This window comes from Anolis sagrei, chromosome 2, assembly GCF_037176765.1.
Source record: "Anolis sagrei isolate rAnoSag1 chromosome 2, rAnoSag1.mat, whole genome shotgun sequence".
Taxonomy (NCBI): domain Eukaryota; kingdom Metazoa; phylum Chordata; class Lepidosauria; order Squamata; family Dactyloidae; genus Anolis; species Anolis sagrei.
In genome coordinates, this window is record NC_090022.1 from 66,097,796 (window position 1) to 66,113,862 (window position 16,067).

Here is a 16,067-nt window from a genome sequence, read left to right on the forward strand (position 1 = left end):
CTTTTCTCAAAAGATATTGAGATGTTTTCTGATATTATCTCCTGCCTTTAAGCATCCAAGTGTAATTTCAGATATAGTATAGTATTTAAACAATACTAAAGTGGAACATACATTTTTAATGCATTCATTAATATTGCATTGTGCCTATGACGACAATTTCTTTTACTTCTGTTTTTTGCAAAGCAACTTCATTGCACCAAGACGTGTGAAACAGAGGGATAGCTCACATAAAACACTTAAAGGCTAAGGGGAACTGTGTTTCCAACTGGAATTTCTGAAGGGGCATGCAAAACACCCTAGAAGATTTGAACTTCATCACCACCTTTGAAGACATATAAATTGTGTTCTTCGTTTCACTGAAGGATATGACCAAATCTCTTCCCTTATATTTCTAAATATGTGTGATTCTTGTGCATATTCAGGAAATATGAACTGGACTGTTCTCACTGTGAAATGGTACCTAACCTTTTGCAAGAAGGGTTTCTTTTGCTACTTATTAGTAATATCATAAATGTGTGTTCCATTTTACAAATGAAACTCAACAGTTAAAAACAATATGACTATGAGGTTTTTAGGAGAACCACTGTAGTGCAGTACTTTGAGTGATTTGAGTGTTGGACTGTGACTATGAAAACTACTCTGCCATAGAAACCCACTGGGTGATATTGGGCAAGTCACACTGTCTCAGACTCAAAGGAAAGCAAAGGCAACACTCCCACTGAACAAATCCAAGTCAAAAGCAGCCCTTTGAATTGTATCCAAAATCAAATGGAATGTGTCCAAGGCATGTACCTCTATGTCTAGAATGAAGATCATTGCTGAAACATACTAACATTTGAATAATGATATTGGTGTGTATTGCTTTGTTGCTTTGATGGGATATTCTGAGAAAGGGGGAGTGTTTGGCCATTTGTAGAAATTTTATTAATAACAAAAGTTAAAAGTAATCATCCCTCACACAAATTTATATCATAAATTCTCTAAAAAGATTGGTATTATGGAATTATTTTAGAATTAATTTCTTCTTACTGTTTAGTGTGGTATCCTTTTGAGCCATTTCTAATTTATGGTAATTGTAAGATGACTTTCTATAGGCCACATTTGTTCACTGGAGGTTTGCATTGTCTCCTGAGGGTGAGAGGGTGGGACTTGACCAAGGTCACCCAGTGGAGTTTCCATGTGCGGATTTATTTCCCAGAGTCCTAATCCAACACTCAAACCACTACACCACTAACAGCAATACATTAGCTGGCATGCTAATGTTCCAAACGTTTTGGAATGAGCAGTTCTTTCATCCTGTGGATGCTTCACTAAGGCGTTCTAAAATGAAACTATACCACAGTCTACACTGTATCATCAAAAGGGCCAATGGAAAAACTGGGGTGCCTTCCACACAGCCATATAACCCAGAATATGAAGACAGATAATTCACAATATCTGCTTTGAACTGGGTTATCTGAATCCACACTGCCATATAGTCCAAATCAATGTGGATTTTATACATCTGTGTGGAAGGGGCCTATATTAAGAAATATTTTCTCCTCTACATAGCATGAAGAAGAGGGAATGAAGGGGTTTGATCCTTGGTTGATATGGAATAGACTTCCTTGCACTATTTCTCCACATTTAGCTCACATTCACAATGATCCACAAATGAAAAGCAAACACCATAACCTCTAAAGTAAAACTTGTTAATATAGAAACCATGAGTGTAAATATATAGAAGGGAAAACATCATCTTATGGTCACAATAAGATTAAAGTAAAGAGAAATATGTGGCATAACCAGTGCAGCTAAACTCTTTCCCTGAAAAGTGAGTGCAAATGGAAGGCAAACATTATCTGCATGCTCAGTGAAATCGAAAGAGCATGGGGCCTTTCAGGTTGGAAGCTTGCTCTTATGCTCTTTCTGTTTAATAAGAAACGCATACTGGAACATTTACTGCCAGAGAACCAAAAGTGAATCTGACTTGTTTTTTCTCCAGGCAGTAACTGACCTGATTCCTTAATATAGCCACTTTATTTATTTATTTGTTTGTTTAGAGAACTAATAAAGCATAGTGACCAGACAACTAACATCTCTTGATTTTAGGATTCTCAAGTCCATACTCCCCCATTCTTCGCTATGCACAGCTTTCTCTCAGCTACTTTTCTTCCAGCCAGGACTCTTAAATACAATGATCTCTTCAAACATAACTACTTATAATCTACATTTTTATTCAGGTCCATGGCAGATCCAGAAGAGGGTTCAGAGAAGGTTGTGAGGTTCCACAGTTCTGAGGGAACTCTTGCCAAAGTACCTTCTTCCCACTATGGTGATTTCATGAATGTGAATTTATTTGGTGGCTATTGCAGCAGATGAACATTTAAATTTCCCAAAATGGTACACAATAATTCAGTTCCAGGGACCTGGAGCAGCCATTTGCTCCAGTGAGTTCCACCAGGATACTGGGATCTTGGCAGCCTGTTCAAAACTGTTGGTGCCAGATTTGGGCTAAGCTGTTGGAGAGCATATCAATAGAAGAATACTTGACTCTATGTGTTAGAATATATAAAATCTCCTCTTCAGACACTAACATTTCCAGTTAAAAGTGACCACTGAAAATAATATGAAAGACCCCTGTTGAGAACTTATGTTTGGTTAGATAAATGGTCCAAGATCTAACACAGTATAAGGTTTCAAGGCATGCTTATTTGATTTATTAATTTAATTTAATATAATATGCATGCCGCCTTTCTCCCATAGTGGAACCCAGAGTGGGATCTAACATATTATTTAATAATTCACTATAATATAAATTATCTATTTTAATAGTTTATATGACCCCACCCTTCAATCCTTCTGTTCCAACCTGAAAACATGGATGTTCAGACAGGCCTTTGACCTTGAGTAGGCTGTATGGGCCCATATGAAGCTGACACTTGGCACCTTGTGAATTGACGGCAGTTTATCCACTATTGTTTTAAAATTGTATTATTTTGATTTTATGCTACATGTGTTTACGGGGGTTGTTGTTATAATTTCATGAGACTTGTTTTATACTTTTGTACCATTTTTAACTGTTGTATGTTATATGTGCACCTGGAGTGCCTTGTGAGCCACCCTTCGGGAAGATGGTGGCAGGATATAAATAAAGATGATGATGATTATTATTATTATGATTATTAATATTTAGATTTTTAAATAGATGCATATGTTTTGCTATGGCTGATAACTTGTAAAGAAACTTCAGGATGGGGGTGCATTGTATACAGTTCATTGATAGTCAGTGTTCATTCATCACTCATGTTACTTTTTTAATACTACTTTAAATATTCAGTGGCAAACATCAGTTTGAATTGTGTATATTGTATGTCATTTCCAAGCTAAATATAGAGAAGAGTAGCTGCTAATTTTAGGATCAGGTGTAGCTTTTCATCTACATTAGTTTCCAAGTAATAAATGTTTAAAACATAAAGGAAACATGGCCTAAATCCAACTGCTAGTCCAAACCAGAGTAGACCCACTAAATCAATGGGCACTGTCTTAAGTGTTGGTTTCCAATTAAGCAAATGATTCAATTTGTCTATTACTATAGGGATTAGTTATTGGGTTTATTACAGGTTGATTAGTCCTTGTTCAAAACGCTTGATACCAGAAAGGTTTTGAATTTCTGGGTTTGTTTTGTTTATGTTTTTGTTTTTGTGGGGGGGTTTTTGCAAATTTTGGAGATAACTTGGAGATGGGTCCCAAGTCTACACATATACATACATAGTCTGAAAGTAATTTTACACACAATATATATATTTAATAATTTGGCACATGAAACAATGTTTTTGAATATCAGAAAGCAAATTTATCACCATCTTAGCTATCTATGTAGAAAATTTTGGCATGTTTCAGATTTTAGGATAAGGAATACTCATTCAACTTGTACTCTGTGTTTGTGTCAGATGTAGGGCTGCCAAACTTCAAAGCTTGCCACTGACTCTCTGGTAATGGTGGGCCATCTCCAGGCAAGAGAATAGGGTCTGTTTAACTATTCAACTAAAAAAGCAGAATAGCAGATTGCTATAATTCGCAAATCGTACCTGCTTTGTTGAAATTTGCAAATAGTCCAGGAGGTGTGTGCATTTCCTCCATCCTTCCTAGCCATTGTGGTGCCAAATCCACCCCCTTTTGTATATCCACCTTTTAGATTGAAGCAAGCAGGCTAAATTAAATTTATTTATCCCACCTCCCCAAATAAGAGAAGAATAATTCCCTTGTTTCACCTTGATCTAGAAATAGCGCCTTTACTTTCTGTCATTTTCTCTTTCTTTCTATGTGTGTATGCATTTAAATGACAAGTTGTAAGCAACCGTTACTTTTTGGCCTGTTGTTTAGATCAGGTTACCCCATTTTTTATAATGTCTCCATTGTCTAATGTATTGTCTCCATTGTCTGCCCATTCCTTCTAGGGTTCAGTACAAGTTTCTTGTTTTCATGCTAAAACTGTATACAACTTAACTCCCCTCAATCTTTCAGCCCTTATTTGTTTGTTCAAGATTTACCTTCTAGGAATCCCAGGCTTCCCAACCAACCAAGGGGTTTTTTTTCTTGGCTCAGCTTTGTCCTTTTCCACTCACTGCTCTATACTTTTGAAACTGCCTTCCTGCTTTTAGCCTTGTAATTTGTAAACCTTAAAAACTTAAAAACTTCCTTGTTTTCCAAAGCTTTGGGAATTTTAGTTTAGTATTGGTCATTTTGCTTTATATTACATTGTGTGTGGGTGTGTGTGTGTGTTTTATATGGATAATTTGTTTTACAAATGTCTTATATAATTTTATATTTTATTATCTCACCATTTTGAATATTGTATACCTTTGGACGGCCCCACTGTTTGGGGCTGTTTTACTTGTAATAAATAATAATAATAATAATAATAATAATAATAATAATAAACTTTATTTATACCCCGCTACCATCTCCCCAAGGGACTCGGTGTGGCTTGCATAAGGCCGAGCCCACAATACATCAGCAAAAAACAACAACAGCAGTAATACAAAACAATATGATAAAACTCATAAACAAAAAATAGGCAGTAAACATCGACAATAACACAATAACATTTAAAAAGCAATGACTGGGCCAAATGTAATAGTTTAAATTTTAAAAATAATGTTGGACAAGACCAGGTGAAATATAAGTAGGATAGAATTTCGGAAAAGAATGGGGTGTACAGACAGTCCTAGATCACTAATAAGGTGCAATTAGGGGCATATTGCTGGGAGAATATTTCCTTATTCTGGGAAGGCACACTGTAAAACTCCACGTATTTTGAAGGTGCTATATAATTTAATGTATATGTTATTTATTTATTTGCCACATTTCTACCCTGCCTTTCTCAACCCCAGATGGGACTCAAGGTGGCTGATAATGTATATCACTTAATTATATCATCAGAAGCCATTCCAGTGATATAGAGCCCTTCCACACAGCCCTATATCCCAGAATATCAAAGCAGAAAATCCCACATTATCTGAATGTGGATTCAGATAACCCAGTTCAAAGCAGATATTGTAGGATTTTCTACGTTGATATTCTGGGATACAGGGCTGTGTGGAAGGGCCTTCAGACATGATTTTGTATTAATGGCTCCTTGTAAATAATAAAACTTTGAAATTATGGGGGGAAATCTTTGCAAAGATTTTTTTTTTGCTGGGTGTCTAAATGACTTATCCTTATGTACAAAAGAAAAAGTGGAATGGGGTGCTTAAAATAGGTAATAATAATAATAATAATAATAATAATAATAATAATTCTTAGTCGCCTCTCCTCAAATCATAGAATCATAGAGTTGGAAGAGACCTCATGGGCCATCCAGTCCAACCCCCTGCCAAGAAGCAGGAAAATTGCATTCAAAGCACCCCCTACAGATGGCCACCCAGCCTCTGTTTAAAAGCTTCCAAAGAAGGAGCCTCCACCACACATACTGCTCTTGAGCCAGGCGTCCCCCATTCTGTATCTTTGCATTTCATTTTTTATTCCTAAGTGGGGTATCTTGCATTTGTCACTGTTGAACATCATTTTGTTACGTTTGGCCCATCTTTCTAATCTGTTAAGATTATTTTGAATTCTGCTTCTGTCTTCTGCTCCTGTCTTCAAGGTGGGTTACAGCACAGTCAAACGCACAAACATTGCAAAGATTCTAAAAACTCACATATTAAAATGTAGTTCTATAAAAGATACATATTAAAATGTATTTCAATAAAATGCATACTGAATATACAGGACAGAGATTAAAACACAGGATTCGAGTTTAAAATTCATGATTAAAACTGGTTGGGTACATCAGGTATGTAGCTTACCTGATGTAATAATAATTTATTTATAATATTATGATGTTTTATATTGTTCTAATAAATATTGGGGAGGGTGGAAACAATGGTAGATAAAGAGGGGCAGGATCTGTAATGCTACTTATTCAAGAGTAAGATTATTTAAGACCAATTATCACTGAACCCTTTAAAAGTCAACAATGTAAGTTTTTTAAAAGTATTTGAACATACATTTTTACCAGCAGCTGGCTTACTGGACCATCTATATTGTTCTGTAACTATTCTTAGCAAATGCAAGAATAAATAAAAGCTTGCTTTTCAACCCCATGCATGAGTCAGAAATAGCCAATATTAGGCAGAAGCCCAACAAAGCATTTATCCAGCCTACAGTATTGTGCCAAAAAGCATATAACTGTAAGAATCAAGAAAGAGGAGCCGAGGATAGTATTCCTAATATTTCTGTCTTTTACATTACAAAATTATGTTGTAATAAGTACTTAAAATGTTTCAATATCTGTAAAACTATGGTAATGGTTCCAAATCAAGAAAAATCTAATTAGAATAAGTGAAAAACAACTTCACTTCTCCCACAGAGGAAATATTCCAGGAGTGCAGTTCCATCCACAGGAAATCAGAATCAAAACCAAATTAACCACAGCCTTTTCAGTAGCGGCCAACTTAAATATCCCCTAAATACTTGCCAGGATGTGACACAACTCCACCATGTTTCTGGAACTTTATTATTTTCTGAGAAAGGAAAAATGCAAGACTACTCTACCAAAACTGGTTTATATGCAATTATCTAGTACTTGTATCTATGCCCTCATATATTTGCAGAGATGATGGTGGTAGTGTTGGTGATAAGATTGTTTTCATCTACAAGATTAAGTGTATTTGTTATTGGATAACTTATAATGGAAAAGTTGACATAATGCAAATAAAGGCCACAAAGCCGACAAGTGCTGAAGCATGCACAGCTGTTTTGTCTATTTTAAAAAATGAACATCCAAAATGATGGTGTTGTGGTTTCACTCAAGCCTAGAGTTGGAAGAAACCACAGGGGCCATCCAGTCCAACACCCTCCTGCCATGCAGGAAAACAGACTCACTATATGACTCCCAGCAGTATCCACATTTTGCTTTGCGTGTTATACAAACTATGCGTAGATGAAAATGCTTCATAGGAACAAAGGCAGTAAGATATGGAATGGCTTTTCTATCTGATATTACAAAACACCTTCTTCTAAAAACTGTTTTTGCATCTCTCTCCAATTTGTGAGCCACTATGACAAAACTGTTATTATTTCCAAAAACGAAAGAACCAACTGCAGCCAACCAGCACAAATTTGTTGTTCAGCAGTGCCTGGAATACCAAAAAGCAAAAATTGTCAGGCCCCCCACATCACATCTCCTAAGAATTATTAGCATACATTTTAGTTGGTCCAGCAAATGCATCACCACCGGATGAATTTCAGATATTATTCTTCTGTTTAGCTCCACATGAGCTGTTCTGATTAACAGCATTTGCCCACTATCTACAGATCTTTCGAACTTCCATTTTTGAATTTCTTGAAATGCTACTAGTGACACCCAGGGCTTCCTACATGAAATGCTACATGTTCTGTCACTGATTATGGCAATAGAGCACATGTGGAGAGCCAGTGACTTGAAACGCCAGATCGTGAAGTAGAACAGACCAGGCTCCTACTGTTTTTCCTCACTAAAAACTCAAACGGAAAAGAATGAGCTGGAAACATTAAAACCCTGATACATTTAGCTGGTCCCATTTGGCAATCCAAAATATGTTGCAGCCAAAACATTGCTTCTAATGAGAATACAATCACCACAAACATGAGTGAGTAGTGTGGAATCACAGATGGGAAGCAGTAATCAATCAGGAGAAGCAAATGTGATCGTAACACTGGAAGCCAAAGCTGTACTGGAATTCAAGAACACTCCGGTTCAAAACTGAGGGCATTCCTAAGAAAGAACAGTCTGGAGCAGTTATGTTAGGTATATTCAGCTTCAAGAGCTTAATAAAGCTTAAAGAAGGTATTGAGAAGTATAATTCCTAGGGAGATCCCCAAACTTCAGGATAGCCATGCAGGGCCTCTGAGGATCTCCATTAACATCTTTTCACACTTAAAAGTACACTTACGTTTTGGATAGGGATTTTCAGTATGCAACAGGAATTTAAGAATTAAAACAGGACAAACCCATACTTTCCAACATTTAACGGAGGAAAGCTGGGAGATATATGTTCAGGCAAGCTCTGAATGTAGTCAAGATGGCAAAAGTCATTAATAAAACACAGAACCTAAGAGAGATTGCAACAGTTTGCTTTTGTCTGAGCCTACTGGGAAGAGCAAGATCCTGCTACCTCCTCTCTTCTCAGGCACCTTCTACACTGTCATATAAAATCCAGATTATCTGCTTTGAACTGAGTTATATGGCAGTATAGACCTATGCAATCCAGTTCAAAGCAGATAATATGGATTATCTGCTTTAGAAATAATATGGCAGTGTAGAAGGGACCTTCATTTACTGAGTGCATACTGTACTTTGAACTCAGTTTTCTGCTATTGAAGTAAGCTGAAGAGAAAGTGAGTGTAAGAGAAGGAAACTAGACATTTTAAAAGTAGATGAAAAGTAGGATGACAGAGGATTAATCTCAACTATCCTTACCAAATTGGGACAGTTAATAGTGCATGTAAGTCACATGCAACTGCAAGTCAGGCCCCTTCCACACTGCCAGATAATCCACGTTACCAAAGCTGAAAATCCGCGTTATCTGATTTGAACTGGATTATTTCAGTCTGCACTGCCATATAATCCAGTTCAAAGCAGATAATGTGGATTTTATACAGCTGTATAGAAGGGTCCTCAGAGAGTGAGGGAGCCAGGATTTTCAACAGCAGTCGAGTTCACTTAATTTGTCCTGTTTGATGATTTTCTAATACTCTCTATGCCAGGGCTTCTTAAATCTTTTCCACTCACAATCACATTCTGCTCAAGAAATTTTTCATGACCCCTTTCTGCATGGTCATTTTTAAGCAAACCCTGATATAAAGGTCTATAAAATAGGTATAAAAATCAAACATTTACTGGTAATAAATCAGTATTTGCAAGACTTGTCAAAACAGGTGAATTTTCCTTTTTATGAAGTACAACTGAAGCGATTTCTGAAGAGTAAACCCTGCATGTTGTTGCTAACAGATTTGTCTACATGTCTAGGTGCCATTCAGAAACCTTTTACTTTTGCACTTTTTGTTACCCCAATATTGAGATTAAGGGGACTCCATTTGGGGTTGGGACCCACAGTTTAAGAAGCAGTGCTCTATGCTAACAAATGAATCTTTAGTATAGTGCAAAAACACCAAACTTTATGGTTAGGCGTAACAATCTGCTAGGATTTCTCTTCTCTTTATCAATGATGCAAACTTCTGAAAAGGCCACACCAAGGCCAGATGAGGGCCCTTGATCAGTTTCCAAATTAGGAACCCCTTTATGCATGCATGTGGACAACACAACGCTTTAGGTATCATGAGAAACAACAACACATCTGGGTTTTTGTAGGTTTTTTTGGGCTGTATGGCCATGGTCTAGAGGCATTCTCTCCTGACGTTTCGCCTACATCTATGGCAAGCATCCTCAGAGGTACCTCCGAGGATGCTTGCCATAGATGCAGGCGAAACGTCAGGAGAGTATGCCTCTAGACCATGGCCATACAGCCCGAAAAAACCTACAAAAACCCAGTGATTCCGGCCATGAAAACCTTTGACAATACAACAACCCATCTTTTCCACTGCATGAACCCATTTTTAAGCATTTTTGATGAAACTGACAGCCTGATCCTATGCATTTTTGCTCAGTTATCCAAGTAACCTTCGAAATATTAATGGCAATAGAAACATTAAGTGGTTCATCAAAGTAATTACACTCGACTGCTCTACCAACGATGTGCTTCCAGTAAATAGCATTCTGCAAGACATGTTGGCTCAGCATTCAGTGTTTTAGAGTCCACTCATAGCTGGGAGTTTTGCTTAGGAGTTTGTTTTCATCCTGTGATTAGTAAACAGTGACTACTTTCAAAGCACATCACAGAAGATGTCAATCTAAGAGGCATTTGGAGTTAATTTTTTGCAATATTTTGATATCACTATCTGGATGTAAATTACATCTTGGCAAACTGGATTTTGCACAAAACCCATTATTTGTGAGAAATACAACTTTTTTTGCAGAATACATTTTATTTATTATTTATTTATTTCACGCATTTCTACCCCACCCTTCTCAACCCCCGAGGGGGGACTCAGGGCAGCTTACAAAGGCACAATTCGATGCCAGCATAAACATAACAATGGATAAAACATGTAAACAGCAATTATAACAATTAAGACAGTCAGTTTATACATCAAAATCAATAAAAACAATAAAAACAATCTAATGCGCAGCGTTCGCCATCTCAGAGTCCATAAATTCATTCCACATTGTCAAGTACTATCGATTCTGGTCGTCATTGTCCTTATCTATTTTACGAAAAACAAAAACTATTTTTTTTAAAAAGACTCAACTTTTTAGTCCGAGACAGGTAAAAAGAAAGCTTGCAGCCACTAACAGTTTTTTTCAATAAGAGTGTCCAGTAAGGTCAAGCCACCTTTTCTCATCAAGGAAAAAAAAAGCTGTCATGGAGGTATTGTAGGAATCTGGGATTTGTAGAGTGGTCAAGCAGCAGAGCTCTCTGGTTTACAATATCTCACAAAACAAAAAAATCCTTAGAGATCGGAGCTACAATCATTAAAGTCATATAAAGTGCTTTAGAAAACATATTAATCAAGGACGACATGTCTACCTTCCAAGTGATACCTAGAAAGCTTTAGAAATTATAAAAAGTAATCACAAACCTCCTGGCCAGGAGCATATTACAATGGCAGCAGGATATGTAAAACATCCACTGACCCAATAGTTTCTGGGGCTTTTCTAGAGCTAAGAAGCCAGTTTGAGTGGAGTCACATTGGGTCAGAAGGACCCTCAGATAATATTCCTGGGAAAACATCTTTAAAAGTATACTAATTTTGTTGCCAATCTATACTTTATAATGTTACTGCAAACAAGACTATTGGGAAATAAAATCCATAGAATTTAATGGGTATTCCTCCTATATATATATATATATAAAAATATATAAAAATAATTTTAGCCAGGCAGAAAAACCCTACCTTACACTGTCAAATGAGAGGAGGCAGGAGCAGGACCACTGATTGAGTAATGAATGCGATGCCTATCCTGCCATTTCCCTACCTGGTTAAGGAGATAATGCTTCCCACTGAATGAACTGGAAGGGAATTAATTACAGCCCTAGGGCCAACCTAAGCACATGAGTACATGACGAAATGAAAGTGTTGTGTTTCCAAACCCACTCTATTCTACCACACTCCACTGGAAGAAAAACATAGGACAGAAAACTCCCTGCAGAAAGGTCAGGGGACCTCTAACAGCCAAAGTGTTATCCTGCCAGGATACCTCCATTTCTACTTGCAGAGCTGAATTATCACTGCTGGGAGGATTGCTCATTTGCTCAATAGCATAAAGTAATTTAATGTTTACAAGGGCAATTGTCTCATTTCCTATTTCAGCTCAGAAAATTTTGAGGAAAATACAATATCTGAATGAAGAAAAAATGCTCTGTTGTATATTTGGGAATCTGCAAAATATTCAATGAATTCACATGATTGATGCCCTTCTTGACTGAAAGTTTCTTACACCTATGAACTGACTATATCCAGGAGTGGATCCTGACATTTATAATACAGAAGTTAGTTAATTAAACATATCTACACCGATTTGATGATTGAAAATGAGATACAGTCTCTCACTTTGTTAAATACTCAAGCAACCGTATGATACAGGGCCCTTTCAGACAGACCTCAATCCTGAGAAGAATTGGGATATTTTATCCCAGTTCCTCCTGGGATTGAGGCCCACATCCACCTTAATACTGGTCTTTCCTGGGAGGGGAGGCTACATTCCCTCCCAAGTTAACCCTCCTCCCCTTTCCAAATTCCTAGTGCATTATTTTCACATGCCAGGAGCATTCGCTCTAGGGGACCAAGCATGCAGCCAGATAAGTGGAGATCACAGAAGCAGTCTGGGGAATCAATCCCAATAGGACCCACACCAGGAAAGATCTGAACATTGCATTAAGATTCAGATCTTTCCAGGCGTTTTATTTTCCAGAATAAACTAGGAAATCCCAGTTTATATTGTAACCCAAGGCAGGTCCCACATTTTGTGCCTGCCTGGAAAGGACCATAGCTATTTCAGCTGAAATATATCTAACGGCCACAAAATGATAGGAATAAAAAAGGAAAAATAGGAATAATAATTATCAAAAGTCATGGTACTTAGTGCACTCAGATGTGGATCAAAGGACACAATACACAACTAATTGAAGGGAAACTCTTTGGAGAATAAAATATTTAAAATGAAGATTTAATAGAAGACTTTGCAAATGTGGGATTGGATCAACAAAGCAAAACACTCACTGAAAGTAACATTAAAAAATTCAGTCAGTTTGCCAATCAAGAAATAACTAAACTGCATAATTTTGAATATATAGATGGAAAATCCTGGGATGGGTGGATAAAAAGAATACTTCCCAATCCTTAATTAACAGAAGCTAATTTAAAATTCAAAACTCACCTGACAGAAGCATTGGATCTTTCTCAACAGATTTGCGAACTTGATCTGACTCTCCAGTTAAAGAGCTTTCATCAATCTTAAGGTCGTTTCCTTGAATAAGCACCCCATCAGCAGGTAAGAGGTCACCTATTATTCAAAACAAGTTAAGGAGGAAAAATAAGATTTGGACATATGATGCCTGAATTTTCAAACACATCCTCCAATATATTTCAATAATTAAAGTTGACACTTTTTCTCCCTTAGGAAGCTCTTCCTAATTTTCACCAGACATCACTATAGTACTAATTGCTACCTGTTCACATATTACACTAAATGTAATATGTGAACTGTGGCGCAGCTGCCTGAGTGTCAGCTGCATTAAGATCACTTCTGACAGAAAGGTCATGAGTTCGAAGCCAGTCCGGGTCGGAGTGAGCTTCCAACCAATTGTGTAGCTTGTTGTCGACCTTTGCAGCCCAAGACAGTTGCATCTGTCAAGTAGGAAAATTAGGTACCACCTATGTGTAGGGAGGCTAATTTAACTAATTTACAAGGACATAAAAAAGACTCCAGCAAAGCACTCCAGCAAAAACATGCTGGGAATGCGGAAGTACTTCATCAGAGTTGCTGATGGACGATGAAAGCGACAGCTCCCCTGGCAGATAGAAAAGTGGAATGTTAAATAGCCTCTGACTGTCTGTCTATATCTGTTGTGTGTCTTTAGCACTGAATGTCTGCCATATATGTGTACATTGTAATCCGCCCTGAGTCCCCTGTGGGGTGAGAAGGGTGGAATAGAAATACTGTAAGTAAGTAAGTAAGTAAGTAAGTAAATACAAAATCTGGCTGTTCAGATGAAAAAATGTACCATGTGAACAGATTCTTAGTAACTTATTCACCCGTTATTTCTCCATGGCAGTATTTCTCAAACTGTGCTCCTCCAGGTCTTTTGGACTTCAGGTCCCAGAAATCACAGACAGTTTACCAGCTGTTAGGAATTGTGGGAGCTGAAGTCCAAAAACATCTGGAGGAGCACAGTTTGAGAACCCCTGCACTATGGGGTCAGTAATGCTTCATCACACATATTTTGCATCACCTTTCTTTGTACGCCATTACAAAAGGGATTGTCCATCTGCTAAAGAAATCTAGTTATGACTGCTCCAATTATTTCATATTTATGTCCCTCAAAAGGCAACATATGCTCCCTATATATGATTCTATTCCAGCGATTTTAACCACAGACAGGGATTACAATTGTATGCCCTGCTATAGATGTGGAGACACCAGGGGCTCTCCCACACAGCCCTATATCTCAAAATATCAAGACAGAGAATTCCACATTATCTGAGTGTGGACTCAGATAACCCAATTCAAAGCAGATGTTGTGGGATTTTCTGCCTTGATATTCTGGGATATAGGGCTGTGTGGAAGGGCCCCCGATAACCCAATGAATTTCCTGCAGATCTATAGGTTGCATTCATGTCTACAGAGGAAGCCAATGCAATATGGTCAGAGAGAGGAAGAGGTGATGAAACTCTCTCAGTTGGAGATGGAGAAAATATTCTTGTTGGGGAACTCAGTGCTTTTTTAACATTCAATTTATTAGCAACATAAGAATAGCCCCTTCCTCCCAGCAACCCTTAATGTCGGCCCCTCTACACTGCCATATAATCAATTTCAAAGCAGATAATCTGGATTTTAAATGACAGTGTAAATGGGTCCATAGTATATAAACTGACTTTACAGATGTTTTGCAGTTTTCCAGAACAGGCTTCAGAGCTGTATGTAAGACAAAAAAGGAAACCAACCCCTTCACAATACCACTGAAGCACCATCTACACTGCAAAATAAAATCCAGATTATCTGCTTTGAAGTAGATTACATAGCAATGTAGACTCAGGTTGGATCTACACCGCCATATAATCTAGATTATCAAATCAAATAATCCATATTATCTGCTTTGAACTGGATTGTACAAGTCTATACTGCCATACAATCCCATGCAAAGCAGATAATCAGGATTGTATACGACAGTGAGGAACCAGCCTGAGGCCTTTTCTACACTGCCATACAAAATCCAGATGATCTGCTTTGAACTAGATTATATGGCAGTGTAGACTCAGATAATAATGTGGATTATCTGCCTCGATATTCTGGATTATATGGAAGTGTAGAAGGACCCTGAGAGAACCCACATGACAAAATTATAGATTTTGGCTGTATTTTGCAGAAGGTATATATGAAGGTTTACCATATTTGATCTGTGCAATGTCTCCAACTACTAGCTCTGCTACTGGGATCTGAATTACTTGTGAACCTCGGATGACAGTAAACTTCTGTTCTTGCTCAATACGACTTTGAAGCCCACGGAATTGCTTCTCTTTGCTCCAGTCATTAAAGGCAGTGACCAGTACCACACAAATGACAGAGAGGAGAATGGCAGCGCCTTCAATCCAGCCAGCCTCCGCTTCACCCTCATCTTCTGCTCCTCCTGATGCAGTTGCGCAGGCTTGAGAGACAGCAAAATAGAGCAAGAAAGAGATTGGATTTTTTAATAAAATAAATGCCCACGTTTTTATCATACTTTGAATTTTTAAATGCAATATTAATAATATATCAAATGCAACCTAGATACAAGAGAATCAAGTATTATGCATGAAAAACAAAGAAGCTTTGTGACTCTGTTTTTTTCCTCCCCTGGAATTTATAAACAGTTACCACTTCAGAATGGATTAGATGTACAAATGATGAACACAACTGCACCACATACTTGTACAAGTTGGACAAGTGCCCCAGAAGGATACAGAAAAATAAAAAACAGTAAACTAATTAATAATTAAAGATGGACTCTTCCAATGCATACATATTATGGCATGCCTGTATTATGTAAATTAGGGGATGGTGAAACACAGAGGCCCCTTCCACACAGCTGAATAAAATCCCACATTTTCTGCTTTGAACTGGAATAAATGGCAGTATGGACTCAGATAACCCAGTTTAAAGCAGATATTGTGGAATTTTCTGCCTTGCTAGTCTGGGTTACATGGCTGTGTGGAAGGGCCCAAAATGCTCTGAGCCTGGACTATTC

At 37.5% G+C, this 16,067-nt stretch overlaps 1 protein-coding gene across 20 annotated transcripts in view; it reads right to left on the reverse strand.

Annotated features, from left to right (window-relative positions):
• Positions 1 to 16,067, reverse strand: part of ATP2B2 (ATPase plasma membrane Ca2+ transporting 2) — a 572,092-nt gene that overhangs the window by 95,195 nt on the left and 460,830 nt on the right. For all 20 annotated transcript variants that reach the window (XM_067463583.1, XM_067463578.1, XM_067463579.1 and 17 more), the window contains 2 exons: positions 15,231 to 15,488; positions 13,001 to 13,126 (listed from right to left, as the gene is read on the reverse strand). In XM_067463583.1, the coding sequence (XP_067319684.1) occupies positions 13,001 to 13,126; positions 15,231 to 15,488 (384 nt within the window). The remainder of the gene's footprint in view (positions 1 to 13,000; positions 13,127 to 15,230; positions 15,489 to 16,067) is intronic.